The sequence below is a fragment of the Mesocricetus auratus genome, unplaced genomic scaffold (assembly GCF_017639785.1).
Source record: "Mesocricetus auratus isolate SY011 unplaced genomic scaffold, BCM_Maur_2.0 Super-Scaffold_100006, whole genome shotgun sequence".
Taxonomy (NCBI): Eukaryota; Metazoa; Chordata; class Mammalia; order Rodentia; family Cricetidae; genus Mesocricetus; species Mesocricetus auratus.
Genome location: NW_024429190.1, coordinates 100,637,178 through 100,661,452, shown reverse-complemented (window position 1 = coordinate 100,661,452; position 24,275 = coordinate 100,637,178). Strand labels below are relative to the sequence as shown.

The following is a 24,275-nucleotide window of genomic DNA, read 5'->3' as shown; positions in this document are numbered from 1 at the left end:
GCACTGTTGACCAATAGGGAATCAAGATAGGTGGAACTAGGAGTCAAGGAGGATTCTGGGAAAGAGAGGCAGGGTCAATCATGATGTAACTGCCATAGGAATAAGAGGTCCAGACCCTTTTCTCCAGTAAGAGAAATACTTAAATTTACAATCAGAGATAGCCAGTATGAAAACGAGTAAATGGCCAGCAGCTTCATAATTAATATAGCCTCCTGTGTGTTCATTTGAGACTGATGTTGCTCTGGAACCAAGCTGGCAGGAAGACTTCACTCTACAGGTGGTGATTGTAAAATTATTTCATTTCCTTGTCTTTCAGGGAATCACTCCAAATCTTAAATGTATACCCTGCTTTACACCAGTGATTATCAACTACGGATTATGTTGTCCTCCATACCAGGCAATATTTCAGAGTGTCTGAAATATCATAATATTTGTTATTACAGATAATAGGAGAAGGGCACTGCTAATACGTAGTGTATGGAAACCAGAAATACTGCGAAATGCACTACAATATTCAGGATAGTCCCCATACGTAACAACTCTCTATCTCACCAGCCAGCTCCCAAACAATGACACAGATACTCATAATTTACAAAAGATTGGCCTTTAGTTTAGGCCTATTTTTGATTAGCTCTTATAACTTAAATTAATCCACATTTTTATTAATCTATGTTCTACCATATGGCTTTATCTCTATCCCATTCTGAGTGTCTTTCATGCTGAGATTCATCTCCTACTTCCTCTCTCCCTGCCCACAAGTCCTGCCTGTACCTCTTGCCTAGCTATTGGCCATTCAGCTCTTTATTAAACCAATCACAGCAATATACCTTCACACACTGTACAAATATTCTACCACACACATAACAAAGGATTATTCAGCTCAAGACCAGAGGGTAAAGGAACTTGTCACCAAGGCTGACATCCTGAGTTTGGTGCCCCACACAGTGGAAAGGGAGAACTGACTTTTATAAGTAGCTCTCGGACTTTGGCACATATACTGTGGCATGCCTGTATGCACACACACATACACAAAGACACACAGTAACAAATAAACATATGAAGAGAGAAATGTATATTAAAAAAAGAATTAGTCATTCCCAAATGTCAACAGGGTAAAGTTGAATGATCTTGTTCTACATCAGCACAGTCTGTAGAGAATTGAAATTAAAATTGTAAAATAAGTCTCCTTACCCTCAGAGATTACCTAGAGTTAGTAAAGTATTTCTCAAGTATATGGTCTAAGGACCTAGGTATGGCGCTTCATTTCTCTCTTTTAATACATAAAATTTCCATCCAATTCCCAGGCAACTAGAAGAAACCATCCTGAGTGAGGTAACCCAGACACAGAAAGGCAAACATGGTGTGTACTCTCTCATAAGTGAATATTAAACATAGAGCAAAGGATAACAAGCCTGCAATCCAAAACCCCAGAGAAGCTAAGAAACAGGGAGGACCTTAAGAGACACATGCAAGGACCCCTGAGAAGGGGAAAGGGACAAGATCTCCTGAGAAAACTGGGAGCACGGGGCTGGGGAGAGTTCGGAGAAAGAGGAAGGGAGAAGGGGAGGGGTGAGGAGAGCATGAGGGATCAGGAAGGTTGAGTTGGGGGAAGAACAGAGAAGGAGAACAAAGAAAGACAAACCTTAATACAGGGAGCCAACTATGGGCTTAACGAGAATCCTGGCACTAGGAAAATCTCCAGGAATTCACAAGGATGACCCCAACTAAGAATCTAAGCAATAGTGGAGAGTCTGCCTTAAATGCCCTTCCCCTGTAATGAGATTGATGACTACCTTAAATGCCATCCTAGAGCCTTCACCCAGTAGCTGATGGAAGCAGAAGCAGAGACCCACAGCTAAACACTGAGCTGAACTCCTGGAATCCAATTGTAGAGAGGGAGGAGTGATGAGCAAAGGGGTCATGAGCATGCTGGGGAAACCCACAGAAACAGCTGACCTGAGCAAGGGGGAGCTCATGGACCCCAGACTGACAGCTGGGGGGGAAACTAGCAAAGGACTTATCCAGACCCCTTGAATGTGGGTGTCAGTTGGGAGGCCTGGGCAGTCTATGGGGCCTCTGGCAGTGGAATCAGTATTTATCCCTAGTGCATGAATGGGCTTTGGGAGCCCATTCCCTATGGAGGGTTACTCTGTCAGTCTAGATACATGGGGGAGGGCCTAGGTTCTGCCCCAAATGATGTGACAGACTTTGATGATTCCCCCATGGGAGGCCTCACCCTACCTGAGGAGTGGATAGGAGGGGGATGGGGGATGGTGAGGGGAGTGGCAGGACAGGAGGCAGAAGCAACTGAGATTAGTTTGTAAAATAAGATTGTTTTTAATTTAAACATTAATTAAAAATAAAAATGGGCATATCCACTTTTTTCTTCTTTGAAAACCACAACAGTTTTCTCCAAATAATGGCAGCCAAGATCATCTGTGAAACACTGTTTATGCTTAAATTAAACATTTCACATTACAAAAATGTATCAAAAACATCACAATGTATGACATAAATATGTAAGGTTTTGCGAGTTAAAAATACGGTTAAAATTACATCTGGTTTTTCAAAAAGTCTGCCTTGGTTTGAATTTCAAATTCTTTAATTTAATAACTAAATGAATTTTGGAAAATTACTTGTCCTTAGTTTTCTTACCTATTTAAATAGATAATAACAATGCCTACCATGAATGTCTGCTGTGAGGTTCATAAATCAGGTAGGAAATGTGAAACCACTAGACCATTGACTAACATAGTTAACATCAATCAAAACTGGAATCAACAATCTAGAAATTTGTTTTTTCATCAATTTATACAGCACCCAGTTAGAATCCTGATACGCTTGTTAGCTAGGGATGGAGGACAAAGCTGCTGACTCCAAACGCCCTGTCAAGTTGGTTCTTTGTTTCAAAGAAAACCAAGGAGCTGGGTTAAGTCAACCAAGGTTACCCAGCTCCTCTTCCATGTAGAATAGTTTTTTGTTGTTGTTTGTTTGTTTGAATAATATGTAGGGGAATTTCTCTCTACCACCTTTAAACATACAGTGTATTTAAAAGCATGATCTCTTTCATTTATTTACTTACCTTGTATGAGACAAGGTCTTATCATGTAGTCCAGGCTGGGTTCTAACTCACTAGACAGCCTAGGGTAGATTGGAATGATGATGATTCTCCTGCCTCACTCCTGAATACTGGGATTACATACTTTGCTGGAAGCAGCTAAGAAGTAATCTCTAATTGTGCACGTACAAGAATGTGCCTACCTAGCTACCTCTACATTAGATGACATCTCTTCAGTAAAAATGTTCTCTCTCTCTCTCTCTCTCTCTCTCTCTCTCTCTCTCTCTCTCTCTCACACAAGCACGCAATCATGCACGCACACACACACAAACACGCACACACACACTGCACTAAATTCCCTTACTTTCTTTGTTCGGTGTCTTAGGAGTTATCCTCAGCGTGTCCCTTAGTTTATACAGTTTGTAACCTTTCTTAATCTCTCATCTCCTGGTTGTGCTTTATTGGGTTCATACTCACCAAGGGTCAAAACCACTGAACTTCGTTATACTATGAAGCTATTACCATAATTTGCATGCTTACTCAAATCAACAATAAAGATATATCATTTATTTTTCTGAAGTAGACAGTAATTCATTAATTACTCTCATACTTGTTGTTCACAAATAGAATTAGTGATATAGATAACTTTACTATGAGGATACGGCGTGATTTCTAAAATTAGAAATTCACTGTGTTTAAAAATCCCAGGAATAAAGTTTTTAGATTTCACTTGCTACAAAAACTGCTTTTTCAGTCTAGAGTGTGCACTTAACATGTGAGGGATCCTGTTACAGAAAGGAAGGCAAGGAGGGGAGGAGGAGAGAAGAGAAGAAGGGGAGGAGGGGAGAAGAGAAGGAGGGGAGGACAGGAGGGGAGGAGGGGAGAAGAGAAGAGGGGCGGACAGGAGGGGAGGAGGGGTGGGGAGGACAGGAGGGTCGGAGGACACAAAAACACAGAGCAGCACGGTGACTCATGCTACAATCTCAGTGCTCAGGACCTGAGGCAGAATCATCATCGCCAGTTTGAGACCAGCTTGGCCATATAGTGAGTTCAAGGAGCCCCTATGATGCAGAGTGTGTCCCTGTCTCAAGAAAAAGAAGGGCAGGCAAGACGAGGAGGCAGGGGAGGGAAGAGGGAAAGAGCAAGAAACTGTTTTCTTTCTATCGCTATCACTGGAGAAAAATCCTAATAAAATACTATTTTCTTCTCCAAGACATTAGCTAATATATAATTTTCTTATTAATTTTAAGTTGTTACATGTATGGGTGTTTTGCCTTTGTGTGAGTCTGTTTTATTGTATGCACATAGCACCTGCCAATGCCAGAGAGGGCATCAGAAATGCAGGAGCTGGAGGCACAGATGGCGGCTAGACACCTTGTGGATGCTGGGGACCAACAAGTGCTCTTACCACGGTGCCATCCTTCCTTCCCGCCGCCAACCCTTCCCGTGCCATCCCTTCCCCTGCCATCCCTTCCCCCATGCCATCCCTTCCCCCATGCCAACCCTTCCCCCACCATCCTCCCCCCCTGCCATCCCTTCCCCCGCCATCCCTTTCCCCCACACCATCCCTTCCTTCCCCCCTTCCCTGCCATCCCTTCCCCCGCCATCCCTTCAGTCCCCTGTTGCACCCTTACCTTCAAACATGTACTTCTACATCTCACCACACAAAAATATCAGGGCCCATTTCTATCGCTTGAATGGACATTTTTAAGGCATCAGAAATATTTCCATGAGAACGTATATGAAACAATATAGAAGTTTTTATGAGTGTCAATGAGCTATATCATATTTAACATACCTTGATCTCATTTTCAAATGGTTTGATAAAGGGTGAGCCTCTCATTGTCTGCGTTTTTATAATCTGATCATCAAGAATTGCCTGAATCTCATCCACTGAAGAAAGGATGCAGACCCCAGTATCACGATACAGACTTATATGAAAGGAAATATCGTCCCAAGCTGCTATCATAGCATTCATGGCCCTCTCTAAGGAAAACTCCTAAAAGGGAGAAATGGGAAAGGAGAGGATGAGGAAAATGGGACAACAATAGGACGATGAAAACTTATTTATGTTATTAATTTCCCTGGATAGCTCAGTAAGCATTTTGCTCACTACAGCATGATCTCCATGTCTGTCTGTCTGTCTGCTTATCTGTCTGCCTGTCTATCTATCTATCATCTATCTGTCTGTTGAGAAGGGATCATTTTTTAATTATTTGAAAGTTCCTTAAACAGGTCATGGAGCTAGGAGAAAATCAAACATTGTAGTTCTACTAAAGGACTACAGCAGTAAAAGGACACTCTGCTGTTCTCATAGGCGTCTTGCCTAGCCATCATCAGAGAAGCTCCTTCCTGCGGCAGATGGAACAAACAAAATTCATAACTGGCTTGTCTGACGACAGTGAGAGACCTTGGAACACCCAGTCCTGAAAGGGATGTCTCCATCAAACCCCTGCTCTCTGGACTCGGGGAACCCTGTGGCAGACAGGGAGAGCCAGAGAGATGGAGGACACCAAGGGTCAAGGCCTTCCAAACACAGTGGGACATGCACAGGTCTGTGTCAACTGCGTCCTATGCTGAGGGAATCCAAGTATCTCCAACTGATGACTGCTCATAAAGGAAGAACTAGCTGTCTCCAACGGACTCTCACCGGGCATATAAAGCACTCTTAAGGGTAGACTGCATGCCCAGCAGCAGATGGCCAACAGAAAACTAAGTCAATGGTATTCTTTTTTTAACTTTACAAGTTTTTTGCATATATATATGTATATACATATATATATTATGGCTTCTGATTTTGTCTTTTTATGAGAATCCTCTGTTCATGAACAAGTGAGTCATTGTGTATATATGTGTTCCTTGTGGATTTTTTTTGTTCTTTTCTTCTGGTTGTTTTGTCCTATTCTGGTTTGTTGTTTTTATTTTAACTTATTTTATTTTATTATTATTATTTAGATGCCTGTTTTCTATTGAGAAAAAGAAAAGATTTAGGTTGAGGTCTGAGGGGAAGTGGGGAAAATTAGGAAGAGTTTAAGGGAGATGAAGCCATAATCAGAATATATTGCATCAAAAAAATTCTACTTTCAATTAAAAAACAAAAAATTCCTAAGAAAAATGAAGGTTTTTAAAATTTAGATGTTATGAAAACTCTTGTTGTAACTATTAAAATGAGCAACAGAATTAAAAGCCCACTGGATTTTTCTCCCAAATGGCCTTTTTGCAGATAGCCTGTAGCTTGGAATTTCCTGTGCATTTCAAGAACCTTCTCTCTAAGGCCATACTTATTTGTTGGAACACACACACAGACATATGCACACACACATATGCACATACACAGACATGTGCACACACACATATGCACACACACAGACATGTGCACACATGCACATATGCACACACAGACATATGCACACACACAGACATGTGCACACATGTGCGAGAGTGTGCACATGCACGCCACACATATCCATCCACTCTGATCCTTAACGGAATAACCACACATCGATACTAGTGTATCATTCAGTTATGTCAGAAGGCAGCAGAGTTAGGACTATGTCAAAGGAACGGTTTCTAGTCAGGATTTCAGAGGAGCAAGCGCACGTTTGTGTCATAAAAGAGTGGTCTTCATCACCTTCCACTCCCTCTGTCTTCCCGTTGCTATCTGGACTACACACACCGCACCAAGACAAAAACTGCGACCGTCACAGAGCAAACGTATCAAACATTTCAGTTCCTCTTTGCGTTTACCTTGCTTGCACCTGCACTTATCACTTCAAAATTTTCTAAATACGGTGCAAGGTTTAATTTTAAGACTTTTCTCAGCGTAGTCCCAGAATCTGGAGTTAAGTCATAGCCCACGATTTCTGACATCTGTTTCCAGTGGCGGGCCCTCATGCCTGGATTGCACAGAATGGAGACGGTAGGGATATACTCCTGAGGATGAAAATACAAACAGTAATCTCATTTGACTTCCATAAATGTGGACTCTACAAATGAAACCTTTAATATGAGTACAACCAAAACACCAGTTAGATTTAGAGGAAGGGAACAAGGAGCAAAATGATTCTAAAGTTCATCCGCAATATTAGGCATGCAAAGTAGTCAAGAAATTACCAAAGTAAGAATTAGTAAGGAAAAAATTCCATGAACCTTAGTATCACAAAAAATGAAGTGCTTAATTGCAAATTTAAGAAATGTGAGGCCTACACAGTAAAACTTGCAAATATAATTTTAAATAGAATGGGGAATCTAAATAAATGGGAAAATGCTTACTTCCTGGAAGAATAAATCATGTTAAGGGCAGAGTAGAGAAGGGATAATCACTGCTACAGAGCTTTTGAAGAAGTCACCTGCAAACCTACTACTGTGGGGGGCTTTCTAAAATATATACATACACCTATATTAAAAGAGTTTAGATGTAGTTAATCTATATCAGGGTGACAGTGCCCCCACTAGATACCACAGATATCACATATGAAAAGACCAGTGCCAGGAATTGGTTAGCTCTTTTCGAGTTGTTGGCCAGTGAAGTCCCATAGACCCCCAAATATTACAGGCTATTGCCATTGCTCTCAATTACCCTCCAGACCCTACTACTGAAGATCCCACACTCTTCAGTGACACAGCATGGAGAAATCAAGCCCATACTGACCTGGATGAATCATACTTAATGGTTAGTTTTTGCAGAGTTGTAAAGCTATACATGCTACCAGAGGACAAAAGTAATCATCAGGACTGGCAAGGTAGGGCCACTTGTGCAATGGTGGCATTTAAATGTTGTGGGAATACTCAACCACTTTCTGATTGGACTTAATGCATACTATAAACGGTGGAACTCATGCTTGGTACAATAACCAATACCAAGAAGCTGTGGCTAGAGAGACCATAGGCCCTAGGGACAGAAACTACTACAGTTATTCGGCAAAATGGGCACAGTATTAAACTGAGTCCTGAGAATTTATCGTCACACCTGTAGATTAGTGGGCCTCTCAAACCTCGTCAGTGAAGCTTCTTTGCGTAGATGATAATTAACACACGGTAACACAGCGACTTCAATAGGACAAGGTGCAGAGAGGAGAGACTGGAATGATCATCCCTAAGTGGGATGGATATCTTTATCACACCCTCTCTTCCCAAGGCTCAGAAATCACAGCAGAGGAGAGGGTAGAAAGAGTGTAAGAACCAGAGGCAGGGGGCGCTGCTCCTTCACTCTCTTCCATGATTGCAGAGTAAAGGAACAAGGAAACAGAACTTTCTGGGTACAACAAGGTAGTTGCACAGATGAACAAACTCATTGTAGTTGTGATAGCATATACAAGACCTGTGCAAGCTCAAATCGGAAAAAAGTCCCACCAGTGGAGGGGGAGGTGATCATGAAGTCACACTCCTAGATAAGGAGCTATTTGTTACCAGCTGGGAGACAGAGACTCGGTTTTCTTCACAGTTGTGGACCCCAGCACATCGATCATGCTGTAAGGATGCGCACATGCCCAAGATTATATGGGTAGCACAAACTGCACACTACCGGTTTAAAAGTTAGATAGGTGTGGAGGGGGAGAGGCTGGACTGGAAGGGGCTGGGTGAATATGATCAAAGTACAGGTATGAATGTTCTAATTTGTTTTCTGACACGCTGCACCTTATCTCACTACCATGGATTAAAACTGGAGATTAACAACAGAAACAACAGAAAGCTCACAAACTCAGAAACAGAACAACTCACTACTGAGTAAAACATGGATCACGACAGAAATTAAGAAATATATTAAAGACTTTCTAGAATTGAATGAAATCAAATACACAACATATTCAAACTTATGGGATACAATAAATGAAGTTCTAAGAGGCAACTTCATAACACCAAGTGCCTACATAAAACCTGCTAGGCAAGATGCAATGGCAAGGTGATGGTTACTGGGATAATGAACTACTTCCCGATTGGATCTGAGGCATGTTCCACAGAAAGGAATCAATGCCTACTACTGAGTCATAGGCCCTCTCTGAGAGGAACATACTACTGCTGTTCTGTTATATATATATATATATATATATATATATATATCAAGATGACTTCTAAATAGCTATGTATAGATTCATAGATCAGTACGTATTTCTCTCAACCTAGGGAAAGTGGGTTCTATCTTTGGTGGGCAGCAGTTAATTCAGCGACTGCCAGAGTGCTAAGAATAGGTTCCTGTTGAGTGCTTAGATACCTATATGGGACCTCTATATCATATACCCTCCCCAAGGCTCAGGGAGCATCATAGAAAAGCAAGTGTTAAAAATATAAGAGCCAGAGGAGGGAAATAAGTGCTGTGAAATGCTGTCCTCTACACATGACACAGCCGTCACGAACTGACTGTAGCTGGAGGCTCCCTGTACAAGGCCCACATAGGATCAAGTGAACGAGACCAGTTAATGTTCCATCAGCATCAGTAACGGGACTGATTGTTTTAAAGGAGAGGACACAAAGAGGTCGGAAGAGGAAGAACAAAATGGGTGAAGAGCCAGGCCTAGGGGCTTACACCTGTAATCACTCAGGAAACTGGGGTGATGGCCATTTTGAGGCCAGTTTGGACCACACAGTGAACAGAATGATCTTGTCTCAGAAAAAAAAAGGGCAAATGATCTAAAAAGGCATTTCTCCAAAGAAGGCATGAAGATGTCCAATAAGCATGTGAAAAGACACCCAGCCTTCGGGCAGATGCGAGTCAAAACCCTGAGATACCCCTTCCCACTCGCTGGAGTGGCAAAGGCAGCAAGATTGGCAGTTAGAGTGGACAGGGCGCTACCCAGCAGGCGTCAAGCTCCCTTTCTGTCTCCTGTGACCCATGCGAATACCACTGAGGGGCTGTGGGTACAGGTAAGAAACCCAGAGAGGGGGGAGTAGATATTTCTTTAAAAAAAAAATAAGAAATGTTACACGCAGTCTTAGAGTAACAAATTTAACAGCTTACGATCTTCAGGATAAATTAAGCTGCATTTTATGGAAAATAAGAAATCAGTGGCACATGTTGGGAAGCCCCACTCGGCGAAGTCTAGGGTCACTGGCTGTGGACATGGCTTGTTTCCTGCCTGTAGTTTCCCTCATGTGCCGCTTCATTTCTTCCCTACGAACCGAATTCCTTTCCTGATGACAGCTCTGGGTGTTTTCCCACTGCTTGTATGTTTGTCTTGTAAAAATATTCTCCATCTATTGGGCACACATGTAGCGGTGGATGGTCAGGAAGGTGATTTCTGCTTAATCTGTAACTCTGATGAATAGAAACTATACTAAGATATCTTTCATTATTCAGACTGACATAGGAAAGTAATAGTTTTCTCAGTCACAAAGACAGCTAATTTTAGACTTCAGACCAAATTCAAAACAGCCCCTGCTGAGAATACAGAAGGACGAATTCCCAGGTATCGTTTATTGTTGATTCAGGGCCAGGCTAGAAGCAACCATGGTAGACAAAACCTTCTACAATTATTATCTTTTTGCACGTAGTCCCAGCCTCAGTTTATGTTACTATCTGCTTTCTGTCTGAGAACCCTAAACATTTAGGCTCAGGTACACGGCCAAGTACTACTCACTGGCCAGTCAATGTGACCTCCCTAGCCTAAGAGAAACTGTGTGACTTATCTTGTGCTATGAGAATGGGTTGGGCCCTGAAAATGTAACATACAGTAATTATTGAGAGTTTGGCTGTGAGGGGGGTGGTAGTGTAGAGAGAGGTAGTTGTGTAGAGCTTTGTAAGAGCTGTGCAGTGTGTGTGTGTGTGTGTGTGAGAGAGAGAGAGAGAGAGAGAGAGAGAGAGAGAGAGAGAGAGAGAGGGAGAGGGAGAGAGAGAGAGAGAGAGAGAGAGAGAGAGAGAGAGAGAGAGAGAGAGAGAGAGAGAGAGAGAGAGAGAGAGAGAGAGAGAGAGAGAGAGAGAGAGAGAGAGACGGCCGTGTGAAAGAGCTGAGAGCTATATAAATGAGATGTATAGCCATGGCTCTGTGGCGATGTGCAGCTGTGTGGAGACAGAGATTCTAGGTTAAGTAAAAGAGAAAAATTTCCATCAGAAACTGTGTTTCCTTATTTACCCCTCAGATAGAAAGGTCTAGCCCTCACCCTGGAGCTGACTGGAGGCTGGCTCCCCAGTTAGCATTACAGCATAGGTTCGGCTGCATAGTAAGACTGATGGCATGAGTTCAATTCCAAAACCCACATGGAGCAAGGAGAGAGATGACTCCTAGGTGTTGCCCTCTGACTTGTACACGTATGTGAGACAAGCACACACACACACACATGCACCTGGGGAATGACGGCCACAGTTGTCCTCTGACCTCCATGCATCATGGTCCTGAGAAGAGACGGGAACTATTTAAATGCCATTAAATCCACGTATACCTTAAAAACCTTGATCTGCTCCATTACTGTGGTACACATGGTAATTGTAGGGTTCTCTTTTGGTTCTTCCTCGGGCTTCTCTTCCATCAAAGATCGTTTCCTTGCTGCCTTTCTTCTTTCTTGTAATTCTTTCTTTTGCTTGGTTTGGAAGAATTTCAGTGACTTAAAAATTTCCCGGGAAAACTCATCTACATCCGCTTCCATGCTTTCCCCATTAAGGTCCAGGAACCCTCCATCCATCCATCTGAATAGGAAGTAATTTGAAACTTACATCTTTTTTGAACTATGCACAAGTACCGCGAAACTTTTGTGTGGACCCACTTTTTCTGTAAGAGAGACAGCTGAGGCACACAGGTAGAAATTATGGTGAAGGGACAGACTTAACCCCATCGTTTAAGCTGTAGTGACTGTGGTAAAATATGCATCAGATGATGATCAGCTAACTAACACCATTCAAGTAAAACGCAGACTTGACCCCACACTTTTCATTTTGTGTACACGTCAGTAAACTAGCTACATAAAATGTGGACGGACTCTGATAAATCCAAGCAAGACTCAGAAAGTCCCATCATAAGGCCCAACGGGCCCATCAGCATCCCCTGAGGCTCTCCTCTGCAAAACTTGCTTTTCACACAAGTAAACGAGTAAGTCCTGTTTTTAAACCTTTAACAAGAAGTGCCTTATATTTATACACCGTTTATATCGTTTGCTTATTTTTTATTACATTACCCAAAAATTACCGTTTTTCTGTTCGCTGCCACTTCAAAACAAAATTAAAAAACTTCTGGTAGGGCTCAATGTTGACCTTCAATTTTTCCAGTTCAGGGTACTTTGTCAACTCCCATTTAAAAAGTTCCTCTTCTTTATTAATAAACTGAACTGCTTCTTCTGATTCCTGAATACGTTTCTGTAGTTGTCTTACATCCATCACATACTGAAAGCGAGCAAAGGTCTGTTACAGAGATATCCAGAGGATACTGAAAGCGAGCAAAGGTCTGTTACAGAGATATCCAGAAGGCATTGTAACAAGATTGCATAATATCGCATAAGGAACGTTCTCCTGTTGACACAGTGATGTTAATTGTCTACTTCGCAGTATCACCATGGTGATGAACAGGATATGGTTATGCACACTGTATGACGGTAAACTAAGTCACAGATACCAGGCTTGATAACTGTGTCAAATGCATGCTTCCTCTACATCTTCAAATACATTCATCTGCCCTGTGTTAACCCATGGTGGCCGCAGTCACAGCCCTCCGTGTGTGTCTGACCTGCTGCATGCGCTCCAGCTCTGCAAACTCCGTGAACTCTTCCATGCGACGTGACTCCTTTTCTATTTCCAAAATCAATTTTTCTCTCTTGGCTACTAATTCATTCTCCTTGGAACGTTTAGCATTCTCAATGAGCTTTATAAAAAGATAATTTAATGATGTTAATGTAGTAGAAAGAAAATAATTTTGAAATAAAATATGAATGTTCTAGAGTAATTTAGAGACAATGGAAACAATCATTCTCTTTAATGACTGATGTAAAAACGCAAAGAGTTAACCACAGAGACAAATTTTCCTAGATCTTTCAAAACTCAAAATTGTTAATTTATATTTTTGGTTGTGAGCCTAACCTTCAACTGCTGAACCATCTCTCCAGCCCTCCTCCAACTGATGCAACAGACTTTGATGATTCCCCCATGGGAGGCCTCACTCTCCCTGGGGAGTGAATGGGGGGTGGGATGGGGAGGAGAGGGGGACATGGGAGGATGGGAGTGAGAGGGAACTGGGACTGATATATAAAATAAGTTGTTTCTAATTTAAATTTAAAAAATAAATATAAAATTGTTAATTATATAGTTTGACTATTTGATATATTGTGGTATGATAGTAAAAACTACCATTTACCGAGCACACACATGCCATAAATCAAGAGCCATTAAGTACCTTTTCTATATGATTGTTTTCTCTGCGAAGATAAGGAAACTGATATATGGAAATCAAGAGTCATGGCAAGGTTACAAGATTGTAAAAGCAAAAAGTCAAAATTAAAACCTTGTCTGTCCCATGATTTTTGTCATTGTTCTATTTTGTCTCCCAATTTAGGTTAAAACTGGCTGGTTACTTTTTTAAATTTTCAAACTACATTCAGTCTGATATAAAGTTCTGAGTCTGATGCCTCCAATCTCTGTGAAATTTTGCAAGTTAATCAACTTCTCTGAGTTTCATTTTAATCATCTATGAAGTGGAACAGATGGGAGCAGCTGAGATTTTACGAGTATTGAATAACTTAGTAAAAGAAAATCACTTAATTTATGCTCACTGCTAATTACATAATGGTTCTGACTGCTTTACTGCTCACCCTATGCTCACCAAACCCAGTGAGTTAAGCCCAGAAGCCTGTTCTAAGCTGTCATGACCATAACAGGCATGGAGATTTTAAAGTCAGATGGCAAACTGGTATGAAAACTGAAGTCCACACTATACTTAAAATGTCAGAGTGTGGGCCCTGAGGTGGCCCTGCCAGGAAAGGTGACTGGACTGCGCTGAGCCCAACGGCCTGAGTTCAACACCCAGGACCCCCAGGGAGGAAGTAGAACCAACTCTGACACATTGTCCTCTTATTTTCACATGCATGTCCTGGTGTACACACGCACCAACACGCGTGTGCGTGCACACACAAGGGGCAGGGAGATATGCAATATTAAAACTTTCAAAACACAAGGGGAGCTCTTGAACCCCAGACCGACAGCTGGGAGGCCAGCATGGGACTGACCCAGACCCCCCTGAGTGTGAGTGTCAGTGAGGAGGCCTGGGCAACCTATGGGGCCCTGAGCAGTGGATCAGTGTTTATCCCTGGCATACAAATGGATTCCGTGTGTCCATAACACAAAGAGGGATGCTCTCTCAGCTTGGACTCTTAGGGGAGTGCCTGGACCCTGCCCTGAGTGAAATGACAGACTCTAGATATCCCCTATGTGGAAGGAAGTGGGGATAGGGTGGGAAGCTGGGGAGGATGGTGGGGGGGGTGGGAGGAGGGGAAGGAGAGAGAACTGGGATTGACATGTGAAGCAAGCTATTTAAAATTAAGTAATAAAAAAAGTTTAAAAAAACTTTCAAAAACACAAATTATACATTTTAAAATATACTTACTTCATCATTCTCATCAAAGATAGGGTTAATTTTTGTAGGCCACATGAGGACAGTAGCATTTAAATTTAAGTCTTCTTGAGAGAATAGATAAACATCTAAAAAGTAACTCATTTGCCGTTTAGACTCCTACAAAAGAAACTCAAGATTTATCATACAAAAAAGAACAGAGACAACAATTTTTTTTTTTTTTTGGTTTTTCGAGACAGGGTTTCTCTGTGGCTTTGGAGGCTGTCCTGGAACTCGCTTGGTAGTCCAGGCTGGTCTCAAACTCACAGAGATCCGCCTGCCTCTGCCTCCCGAGTGCTGGGATTAAAGGTGTGCGCCACCAACGCCCGGCCGAGACAACAATTTTTAATATTCCTGTAAATGTGATATTTTATGCACTGCCCAAATCACATGGGTATTTTAATAGTTATCACACATGTATTTGGCTTCAAGTCATATACTGTACTTTAATGTGGGTTTTAAAGATTTTTAAATGCTTTCACCTGGGGCTGGGAAGGTGCTTTAGTGGGTACAATGCTTGCTACACAAGACCTGAACTTGGATCTCCAGCACCACCGATAACTAGGTGTAGTGGTGTGTGCCTGTGATGCCGGAATGTGGGAGGTGGAGACAGGAGGATCCGAGGGACTCACTGACCGCCAGACTGTGCGTGTGAGCTCCAGACTCAGTGACAGAGGCTGTCCAAACAAACGCAAACAGGACAGCGGTAGAGGAAGACATCCAATGTTGACTTCTGGCCTACTATCTCTCTCTCTCTCTCTCTCTCTCTCTCTCTCCTCTCTCCTCTCTCTCCTCTCTCTCCTCTCTCCTCTCTCTCTCTCTCTCTCTCTCTCTGGCCTCCTCCTTGTCCATGATTTTAAAAGGCGATCAAGTTGGCATCCTTTGAAACTTGATTTTAAAATATCTTAAATACTCAGGAGGCAGTGGCAGGAAGATCTCTCTGTGAGTTCAAGGCTAGCATGGTCTACAAAGCTACACAGAGGAAACCCTGTCTCGAAAAACAAAACAAAAAATCTTAAATTCATTTTTGTTCTTATGATTTGTTTTTTTTAATCTTTGATGATACATACTTACCATCTTTTGCTTTGTTTTGCCTTCTTAGTAATATTATCATGTATTTGACTACTTAGCATCACAGCAGTACTCCAGAAGAACCCCAGTGTGAATGACAAAGGAAAAACTACTTAACACAGTAGATATACCTAATTGGAGAGGCGGGGTCATTACGGGTGCTGTTGACCCGGATGTTACTCAGCAGTGCTGTGACATTTTTTAAAAGTTGAGGATGACAAGGTATTCGGAAGAAAAAGTCCTTGGTGCCATGCCCCACAACCTAGGTTATGTTCCTGGGAACCACACAAAGGGAGAGAATTCCCTTAGGTTGTTCTCTGACCTCTACAAATATGTTCAAGCATGTGCACCCCCCCACACACTAATTAATGCGCTGAATTAAAAATGTAATTTAAAGAAAAAAATTGGATCTGGTGTTCTTAGCTGATGTAATGCTGGTAATGTGTAAAAGAATGCAAACAAAGTGACTCCTCTTGGATAAATATCAGCGTCAGATAAAAGTAAGCCATGGTTACTAGAAGTGCTCACTTCATTGGTAAAGCTATAAAGAAGAGTAATCAAGGGAACACAATCAAAAGGAAGACCGTATTCACACGCCGATAGGCCAGGGGATCCAATGATAAGCTTCTGGGGTGATGGTGCTACTCTTTCTCTGGGTAGGGATTCCTTGTTTTACACCCCAAATTACATTTGGTGTAATTTTCAGTAATCTGTCATGTTTTACGGTGTTTAAAGCCTTCCAAACAGAGTGAAGGTTAAATATACTTGAATGGGTAAAGAATCTTGTGCAGGTTTTTAAGACAAGTGTTAAATGCAGAAAGTCTAAAAAGTTTTTAAATTCCATATTGTTTAGGAATATGGACATGACCGATGAAACTGAAGAAGTTCAAAAAGATCATTCCAGAGAAAATCAGGTAGAAGCCCCTGGGGGACAGAGGAGAGAGCGAGCAGAGGCTATGATGGACGGAGGAGAGAGCGAGGAGAGGCTATGATGGACGGAGGAGAGAGAGCGGTGGGTGTGACCAGAGGAACACGGGTGAGGCCTTGGGGTACTCTGACTTTTTTACCTGGGTGTGTCAATACTGATAACTCATTTCATAATAGTTACTAAATATTTTTTTACCTGGATCCTTGCAGCCAGCTCACGAATTCCTATCGTTCGAGCTTTTTCCACAAAAGCTATTAGCTCCATCATTTCTTCTGTTGTCTCGGGGACTCGTAGAGCGTGCTCTTTGATGGCCTCAAAATCACTGCAAATACTAACAGGACACCCTGATTTACTCTACTTAGACAAGTAATTTGCAGCATATTTAATAAACGTGTGCTGTGATTGTTACAAGGCTGCAACTCTCTATCCTAAAAACAACTGGCTGGTTCATTAAGACATCATATAAATATTTAAGCTTAGTTTGCCTGATGCCACCATAGATTATGCCAACAAAAATCAAGGTAATATTTTAATTTGAAGTCATGGCATACTTCATTATTCTTCGAGTGATCTCTTAAATTCTCTTCAAGAGTGATTTAAATAATGTAGCAGACCTTAACTAGCCGGCTGTGCCCCGTGAGTTTTTGTCAACTCCACACAAACCAGGGTCGTAGGAGAGGAGGAATCCTCAACTAAAGCCGTGCTTCCTTCAGACCCGCCTGGCGGCATGACTGACTGACTGACACAGGAGAGCCGAGCCCAAGGAAGGCTGCACCCGGATGGTGCAAGAAATTTACGGAATCAGACTGCTTCCGGGTGGCTGCGTCACTTCCTGCCTAGAGTGCCTGCCCTGACTCCCCAGTATCATTTTCGGGCCTGGTGTTTATCCCAGTAATGAAAGACTTTTAACAAAGACAAGCAGTTTTATGAATTTAGACCAATCTTCAAGATCCGGTTTCCACATTTTATAAAACGAAGCTATTGATACCCACCGGGCTGGACTGTGTATCTCAAGAATGAATGTAAAGGGCACAGCTCATGTCCCCGCGAAATATAACAGTAGAGCAAAGAAAAAGACCGAGTCCTTGCTTATATATTTTAAACTTCTATCCTAGGTGTACAAGTATGAATCTAGGTACCCTGTATCACTATTCCACAAAAGGTGTATTCTTCAGATTTGCCCTTCTACGCCGCCACTAGAAATATCAGGAAAAACTCCAGCTAGGCTGGAAAAGGTGCATGTACATATTTTAATGTTTTGGTTTCATTTTTAATTTTTGGGTATTTAATTATTTAATTTTTATGTTTGAATTTTAAATAAATTTTCACTTATTTAAAAAATAGTTATTTTCTTCTGTGTTCACATAATACTTTGTTAATCTCTATTCTAATATTTACATCAACATATCACAATTGTTATTTTCTTCCTTCTTTCTGGTTTTTTGTTTTGTTTTGAGAAACAAAATGTGTGTGTGTGTATGTGTGTATGTATACATATATATAATATTTTACATATTTTGGTTTTGCAAGTCAGGATTTCTCTGTAGCCTTGGCTGTCCTGGAACTTGCTCTGTATACCAGGCTGGTCTCAAAATCACAGAGATCCGCCTGCCTCTACCTCCCAAGTTCTGGGATTAAAGGCGTGCACCACCCCTGCCAGGCAATCTTTCATTTTTTAAACAAGAGTAATTTTAGTGAAATGTTTCTTTGGCCTGTTATTCTGGATAGAGTAATTAATTTTACTTACGATTCATTTTCTTTTCTATGTTTTGAAGCAATGTCACTTAATAATATGTTTGCAAAGGCTCTCGCTTTGTTCGTCAAGCCTGTCTTCAAGTCTTCACAGTCCAAACGAACCATAGGATAATGAACCCATTGAGGCAAAAGCATTATTTCAGAAGCAAGGCTGAAAAACTTTTCTATAAACTATAAAGAAGAGTGTTTAAAAAAATAATTAGAATTTTATAATTCATGATTTTATAGCAATATTGTCATGAAATTCTTAATCACATAATATATTATTCTTGCTAAGTGACCCATATTCCCTTTGTTACACAAACTTTTTCCCTCTTGGTGCTGAGGATTCTGACCTGGTGCTCTACCACTGAACTACACACACACGGTCAGTGCCTAAATGTTCTTGTTCCTTTTGTGGTGGAATTTGATCTACTAGTAAATACAGAGTGTGCTCACATCTATAGCATCAAAAATCTTCATATTTCTCAAAATCTTCAATTAGAAAATATTCCCAGAGCCAACTCATCTCTGTTTAGGAGCAAACCTGCGCTTTTGCTACAATGTTCCCAGCTGCATGGATTTGCTTTGGACACTACTGAATATCCCTCTGAAGGGTTAATTCAGTCTTTAGGAAGAGAAATATAAGCAACCTTTTGTGCTGCAATAGTCCAAAAGGACAGAAATATTAGGGCCTGCCATCACCAAAGATCTAAGATCTTGAAATTTATATCAATTTCTTAATACTTAAAACAACTGGGATGGTTTTCAAAAATTAAAGGAGTGTAAAATAAAACTTTGACAGTTTGACATGCATGGTATTGTGTTCCTGTAATCCTTGCATTTGACAGCTGGGGGCGAAAGGATCATACACTTAAGGCAGGTCCACCTGGGCTACAGAGTGAGTTCCAGGTTAGCCTGTTGGACACAGTGAAACCCTGTCTAATGCACACATGTGCACACACACACACACACATACACTTGAGTTAAGATCACTTTTTGTTCCTTTTCTGACATGAAATCTTCAACTTCGAAAACAATAGCAATTTTCTTCTGTGTTCACATATTTTGTTAATCTCTATTCTAATACTTATATCAACACATCCTAATTGTTATTTCTTTCTTTCTTTCTTTCTTTCTTTGTTTTTTGAGACAGAGTTTCTCTGTGTAGCCCTGCCTGTTCTGGAACTTGCTCTGTAGATTCAGGCTGGCTTGAGCTCTGAGATGTGCCTGTGGCTGCCTCCTGAGTGCTGGCAGTAAAGGCATGAGCCACCACGCAGCCACAACTGCTATTTCTACATCAAGAATTCAATGACAAATTTAAGCTTCTGAAGGGAGCATTTAGATATTTTTCAAATCTTACTGAGTGTGATTTAAAAAATGTGTAGTATTGGGTGCTTGCCTTCAAGCTTAAGTGTCTGAGCTCCGTTTCTGGGGCTCACATAATAGGAGAACCCAATCTTCTGACTCCCACATGCCATGGCACACAAGTAAGGAAATAAATCCCATCTTAAAATGTTTACATAAAAATATTATTAACTCAACAGATGAATGAATGAATAATTAAAATAATCATGAGGTAAACCAATGGCTTTACTAAAATGATGCTTTGAATAAGAAATTCTATTTACATTATTTGAAGCCTTATACTTAGGGCAAAAAAAATCCTAATTTAAATTCAGAAAGTATTCACTAAAAATAAACAGGGTTATCCTGCCAAGTTAGCATGTCTAGTCATATTGTGATTGTTCGGGTTCCGTTTTTGTAGGTATTTCTAGGGGAGGCAGTTTCACCGCATGATATATGGCATTCTGGCTCTTACACTCAGGCAATTAATGACTGGGGGAAGGAGAAATAGCCTCTTCAGGATGGGCCCCATATTGGTTATCCAAGATAAAGTGATCAGTCCTGAAACCATATACATACAAACAACAAAAAGGAGCCAGTGGGTTTTGTGTGTGTATATACCTGAGTACATGAGTGTGGGCATGTGTGTGTGTGTGTGTGTGTGTGTGTGTGTGTGTGTGTGTGCGCGGGTGTGTGCATGTGTGTACATGTGTGTGCGTGTGTGTGTGTGTTTGAGGGGGTAGGGGCTGGAAAGAGGAAAGGGGAAAGGGTAACTATATAATTATATTTTAATTAAAAATATGAATAAAGGCTGGACGGTGGCAGCACATGCCTTTAATTCCAGAATTTGGGAGGCAGAGGCAGGTGGATTTCAATGAGTTCAAGGCCAGCCTGGTCTACAAAGTGAGTTCCAGGAAAACAAGAACTATTATACAGAGAAACCCTGTCTCAAAAAAACAAAAATAATATATGAGTAAAGATGAAAGGAAAACCAGAATATCACTCACTTCTGTGTATTCATCAAAAGTATGGTCTTCTGTCTGGAAAGTCTGTATCATCTTTATTGCAGTTCCATCAAGGAGCCAGTTATAGTTTTCAACTGAAAATTAATATTACAATTAAAATCTGAATAACATTTTAATATAGTAAAATGTTCTTGTATTATCACAGAATGGAGTAGACTACTCAAATAAGATTTTAATAGGGTGTTAACATATGTAGATTACAACATTTAGAGAATGCCAACCTAAAAAAAGTTAATGAAATGTTTAAAGATTCAAGAAGTAAACCAGGTAAAACAGATTTTGAAGCCAAAAGGACAAGTTTATTTAGTATATAGCAAAGAGAGCTATAGAACTGTCTACCTACGCATGTGTCTTTAAATGTTAAATGTACTACAATATTTGAAACTTTGAAAATAATTTAGAGGGACAGGTTACTTCAGATAGCAGACAGTTTTGGCCAATAGCCTGTCAAAGGCCAACTATTCAACCTATCATCAGATGCACTTGTGTAGTAAAATGAAACTCCAAGCTTGCCAAGACTACTCTCTTTAAAGAAACATGTTTTATTGACTCTTTGGAAATCTCACATCATGCACCCTGATCACACTCATTTCCCAGTCCTTCCATGTCCATTCTCCCACTCCTGTGACTCCCCGCAAAAAAAAAAAAAGTAAAATTAAATAAAAAGAAAAGAAGCAAGATCAGTTTGTGCTATTCATCTATATATCCTCTGTAGCCTTGGCTTAGCTTCTTCATTACTCCAACATCCCCACTGCCTCTTTCCTTTGACTTTATCGCCCTGCTCCGTTAACAGTCACCCCTCAAACCAGACAACAAAAGTTCTACGTCTGACCCATGACGATTGAATCCCTGATTCTGCTCATTTCTGGCTCTTTCACAACAACGCCAGAAAACCAGATATCTGCCCAGATTCTAGATAAAAATAGAATGATTAAAAATATATTTCATATATACCATATGTGTTATAATGTGCTTTTGCGCCTTCTAAGTTCCGATGTATTGCCATTTTTAGCGTAGTAAGGGCCCATTCTAACACATGTTCTGGAAGCTCTGTGTCAAGGTTGACAGGTGCTGATGTCCCTGACAGCCAAGAAGGCACTGTTTGGACATTCTAACACAAATAAAAACAGAAATGAATGTCACACATATCTAACTGATCTATAACATTTTCTTTAAATTCCTGTGGCCCAAGAAAAGATAACTCAATGAGAAGTACTAATTTAATAGTAAATAGTTTGTAATACAATATGAAAACTTAAATTGGAGCTGAGCATGATGCATGTCTGAATCCCCAAAGTCTCTCTATGGAGATAAAGAAGGAGGACAAACGGCGACAGCCTGGGCTACAAAATGACACCTCTGTCTCCAAACGCAAAACCTCAAAGATAAAATGGCAACCACAAAAAGAACCCAACCCACCTTACTTTCAGTTGGTTTTCCATCATTTAAAAGATATTTATTAACTACATCAAGGTGATAACACTAAAAAGTACCAGAAAGAAGAAATATGAGTTACACCTTGCTTTGGTTTTTCTTTGCTTGTTTTGAGACAGTTTCTCTATGTAGCCCTGGTTGTCCTGGAAAACTCCACAGAGATCCACCTGTCTCTGCTTCCAAAGTGCTGGGAATCAGGGTGTGTGCCACCATGACTTAGATTTTCTTTTTAAGATATTCACAACTTAGTAGCAAGAAGACACACACAAAAGTATTAGTTCAGAACAATAAGAAAAGGTAAAAAGGAGGAAAACACCTCCAATTAGCAGATATTTTCAAAGGGAAAAAAAGAATTTTATAACTTACAATAACTGGGAGGGGAATAAATACCTATAATATTTTATGTTTATACAGAGTACAGTGAGATTCATTCAAGTACTATGAAATAGAACAGTATAAGTATCCACAGTGGTTAAGGATGAAGTAATACCTGCAGAGTTTCAGATATTCGTTCTATCAAACCCAAAATAATATCTTCCAAATCTTGAAAGGTGGGATAAAATTCCATTCTGTCTTCATCAAATGTCAATTCCATCTTAAATATTGGAAGCCTGTCCTGATGTTTTGGATCAAAGAGCTTTACAAATTCTTCTACAGTTCTCCGTAGGAGATCCTTTAGCTACATGATATCATAAATTACTATTATTTCAGAATGCATAAACTCAATCTTTACCTTAAGTGAGTTGTGTATATTACATGATCTCTGTAAATTTGCTCTGTCCTGGAGATATAACCTCTCTTAATAAATGTCTAGATAATAAATAGAACAATATATGCAAACCAATTTTTGTAATAGAATATTAGCACTCTAATCACAGCAGTATAGAATTTCTACATTTATTAGTAAGTTTGTCCCTGGCACCAAAAAAAAAACATTTCAAATGATCAAACAGTGTGTTGAAGACTGGGGATCAGGAAAGTTCACACCTGAAGGCAAGAGTGGACAGTGGCCTGATACTAAAGATAGTTCCCACAGTCACAAGAGCCAACTGTTAAATAACCACAAATTTGAGGAGTTGCTAAAGTTTTAGAAACTTGAATTCCACATGTTGAAAATATTTATACTGCAGAAATCAGTAAACAGAACTCAGGGTACTTTTCCTTCGGGAAAGCTAGATTGCCATCACACTGCTCGGTGAAGTCCAGGGTAGAGCCACAGCAACTTAGAAATGTGCGCATTTCTAAGTATGAAAAGTGCGCTCTTACTTAGAATCAGCTGTTAGATTTTTGGCCCAGAGGATATGCAAGGATCTGAGCAATCTCCAAAATGAGCTCCATCTTGTCATTAAATAATCGTAGTCCTTAGGAGAGTAACAGTTTTCTTCCTTCCTATACAAGTTACCATGTTAGATACAGCTGCCAATTATGTATTGTATTGTATATGTTTGTACTGTACCCTCCTAAAGGGAGAATTTGTGAACTTTTGGAGCTCTTCGCTGAAAAGGAATGTTTTCATTCAAAACTAAGTTTCTAGAGTTCCATGTCTAAAATAGTAAAAATTTAAGAGATCCGTAAAAACAAAATTGTGTAAGATTAATGTTCTTTTTATACATCATCTAAAGATGATCAAAAATATTCTGAAGTAAATGTTTAGTGAGAATTAAGTGAAAAGTAACCAAATTAGAAAAATATATTAACTAGGCTCCTCTTTCTGTTAACAGGGTACAGGAAAGCTGGCGACCACTGGCTTGCAGGCTTTAAGCGTGCGTCAGGGGGCACTCTTGGGCACGCGCTTTAAGCATGCATCAGAGGGCGCTCATTAGCACAGGCTTCCATACTTTCCTCTTGTTTTGTTTTTACTCCATTACGTGTGTGCTTAGTGGTCCTGGAAATAGAACCCTTGCGCGTGGCAGACACACACTACCACTGAGCTACACTACCAGTTCCTTCTCACTTTAGGTCACTTCAGAAAAAAATGAGTATTTACTGATACATTTACTTAAATGAAATATTTTCTTTATTTTTAAGTTTCACGTAGTACGTATGTGAACACGGGCATGTTCATGCCATGGTGCTTTTGTGAAGATCAAAGACAACGCTCTGGGGGGTCACCCCTCTCCTTTCATCAGGCGCAGGCGGCTGCGGTCAGCTTTTTA

General features: G+C 40.6%; 1 protein-coding gene across 5 annotated transcripts in view; it reads right to left on the bottom strand.

The window, feature by feature from the left end:
• Dnah12 (dynein axonemal heavy chain 12) overlaps positions 1 to 24,275 on the bottom strand; it is a 155,214-nt gene that overhangs the window by 120,180 nt on the left and 10,759 nt on the right. For all 5 annotated transcript variants that reach the window (XM_040747769.1, XM_040747772.1, XM_040747773.1 and 2 more), the window contains exons 9-19: positions 22,610 to 22,798; positions 21,640 to 21,796; positions 20,668 to 20,759; positions 18,327 to 18,505; positions 16,775 to 16,910; positions 14,575 to 14,700; positions 12,706 to 12,840; positions 12,172 to 12,365; positions 11,432 to 11,675; positions 6,806 to 6,991; positions 4,857 to 5,057 (exon numbers count right to left, since the gene is read on the bottom strand). In XM_040747769.1, the coding sequence (XP_040603703.1) occupies positions 4,857 to 5,057; positions 6,806 to 6,991; positions 11,432 to 11,675; positions 12,172 to 12,365; positions 12,706 to 12,840; positions 14,575 to 14,700; positions 16,775 to 16,910; positions 18,327 to 18,505; positions 20,668 to 20,759; positions 21,640 to 21,796; positions 22,610 to 22,798 (1,839 nt within the window). The remainder of the gene's footprint in view (positions 1 to 4,856; positions 5,058 to 6,805; positions 6,992 to 11,431; positions 11,676 to 12,171; positions 12,366 to 12,705; positions 12,841 to 14,574; positions 14,701 to 16,774; positions 16,911 to 18,326; positions 18,506 to 20,667; positions 20,760 to 21,639; positions 21,797 to 22,609; positions 22,799 to 24,275) is intronic.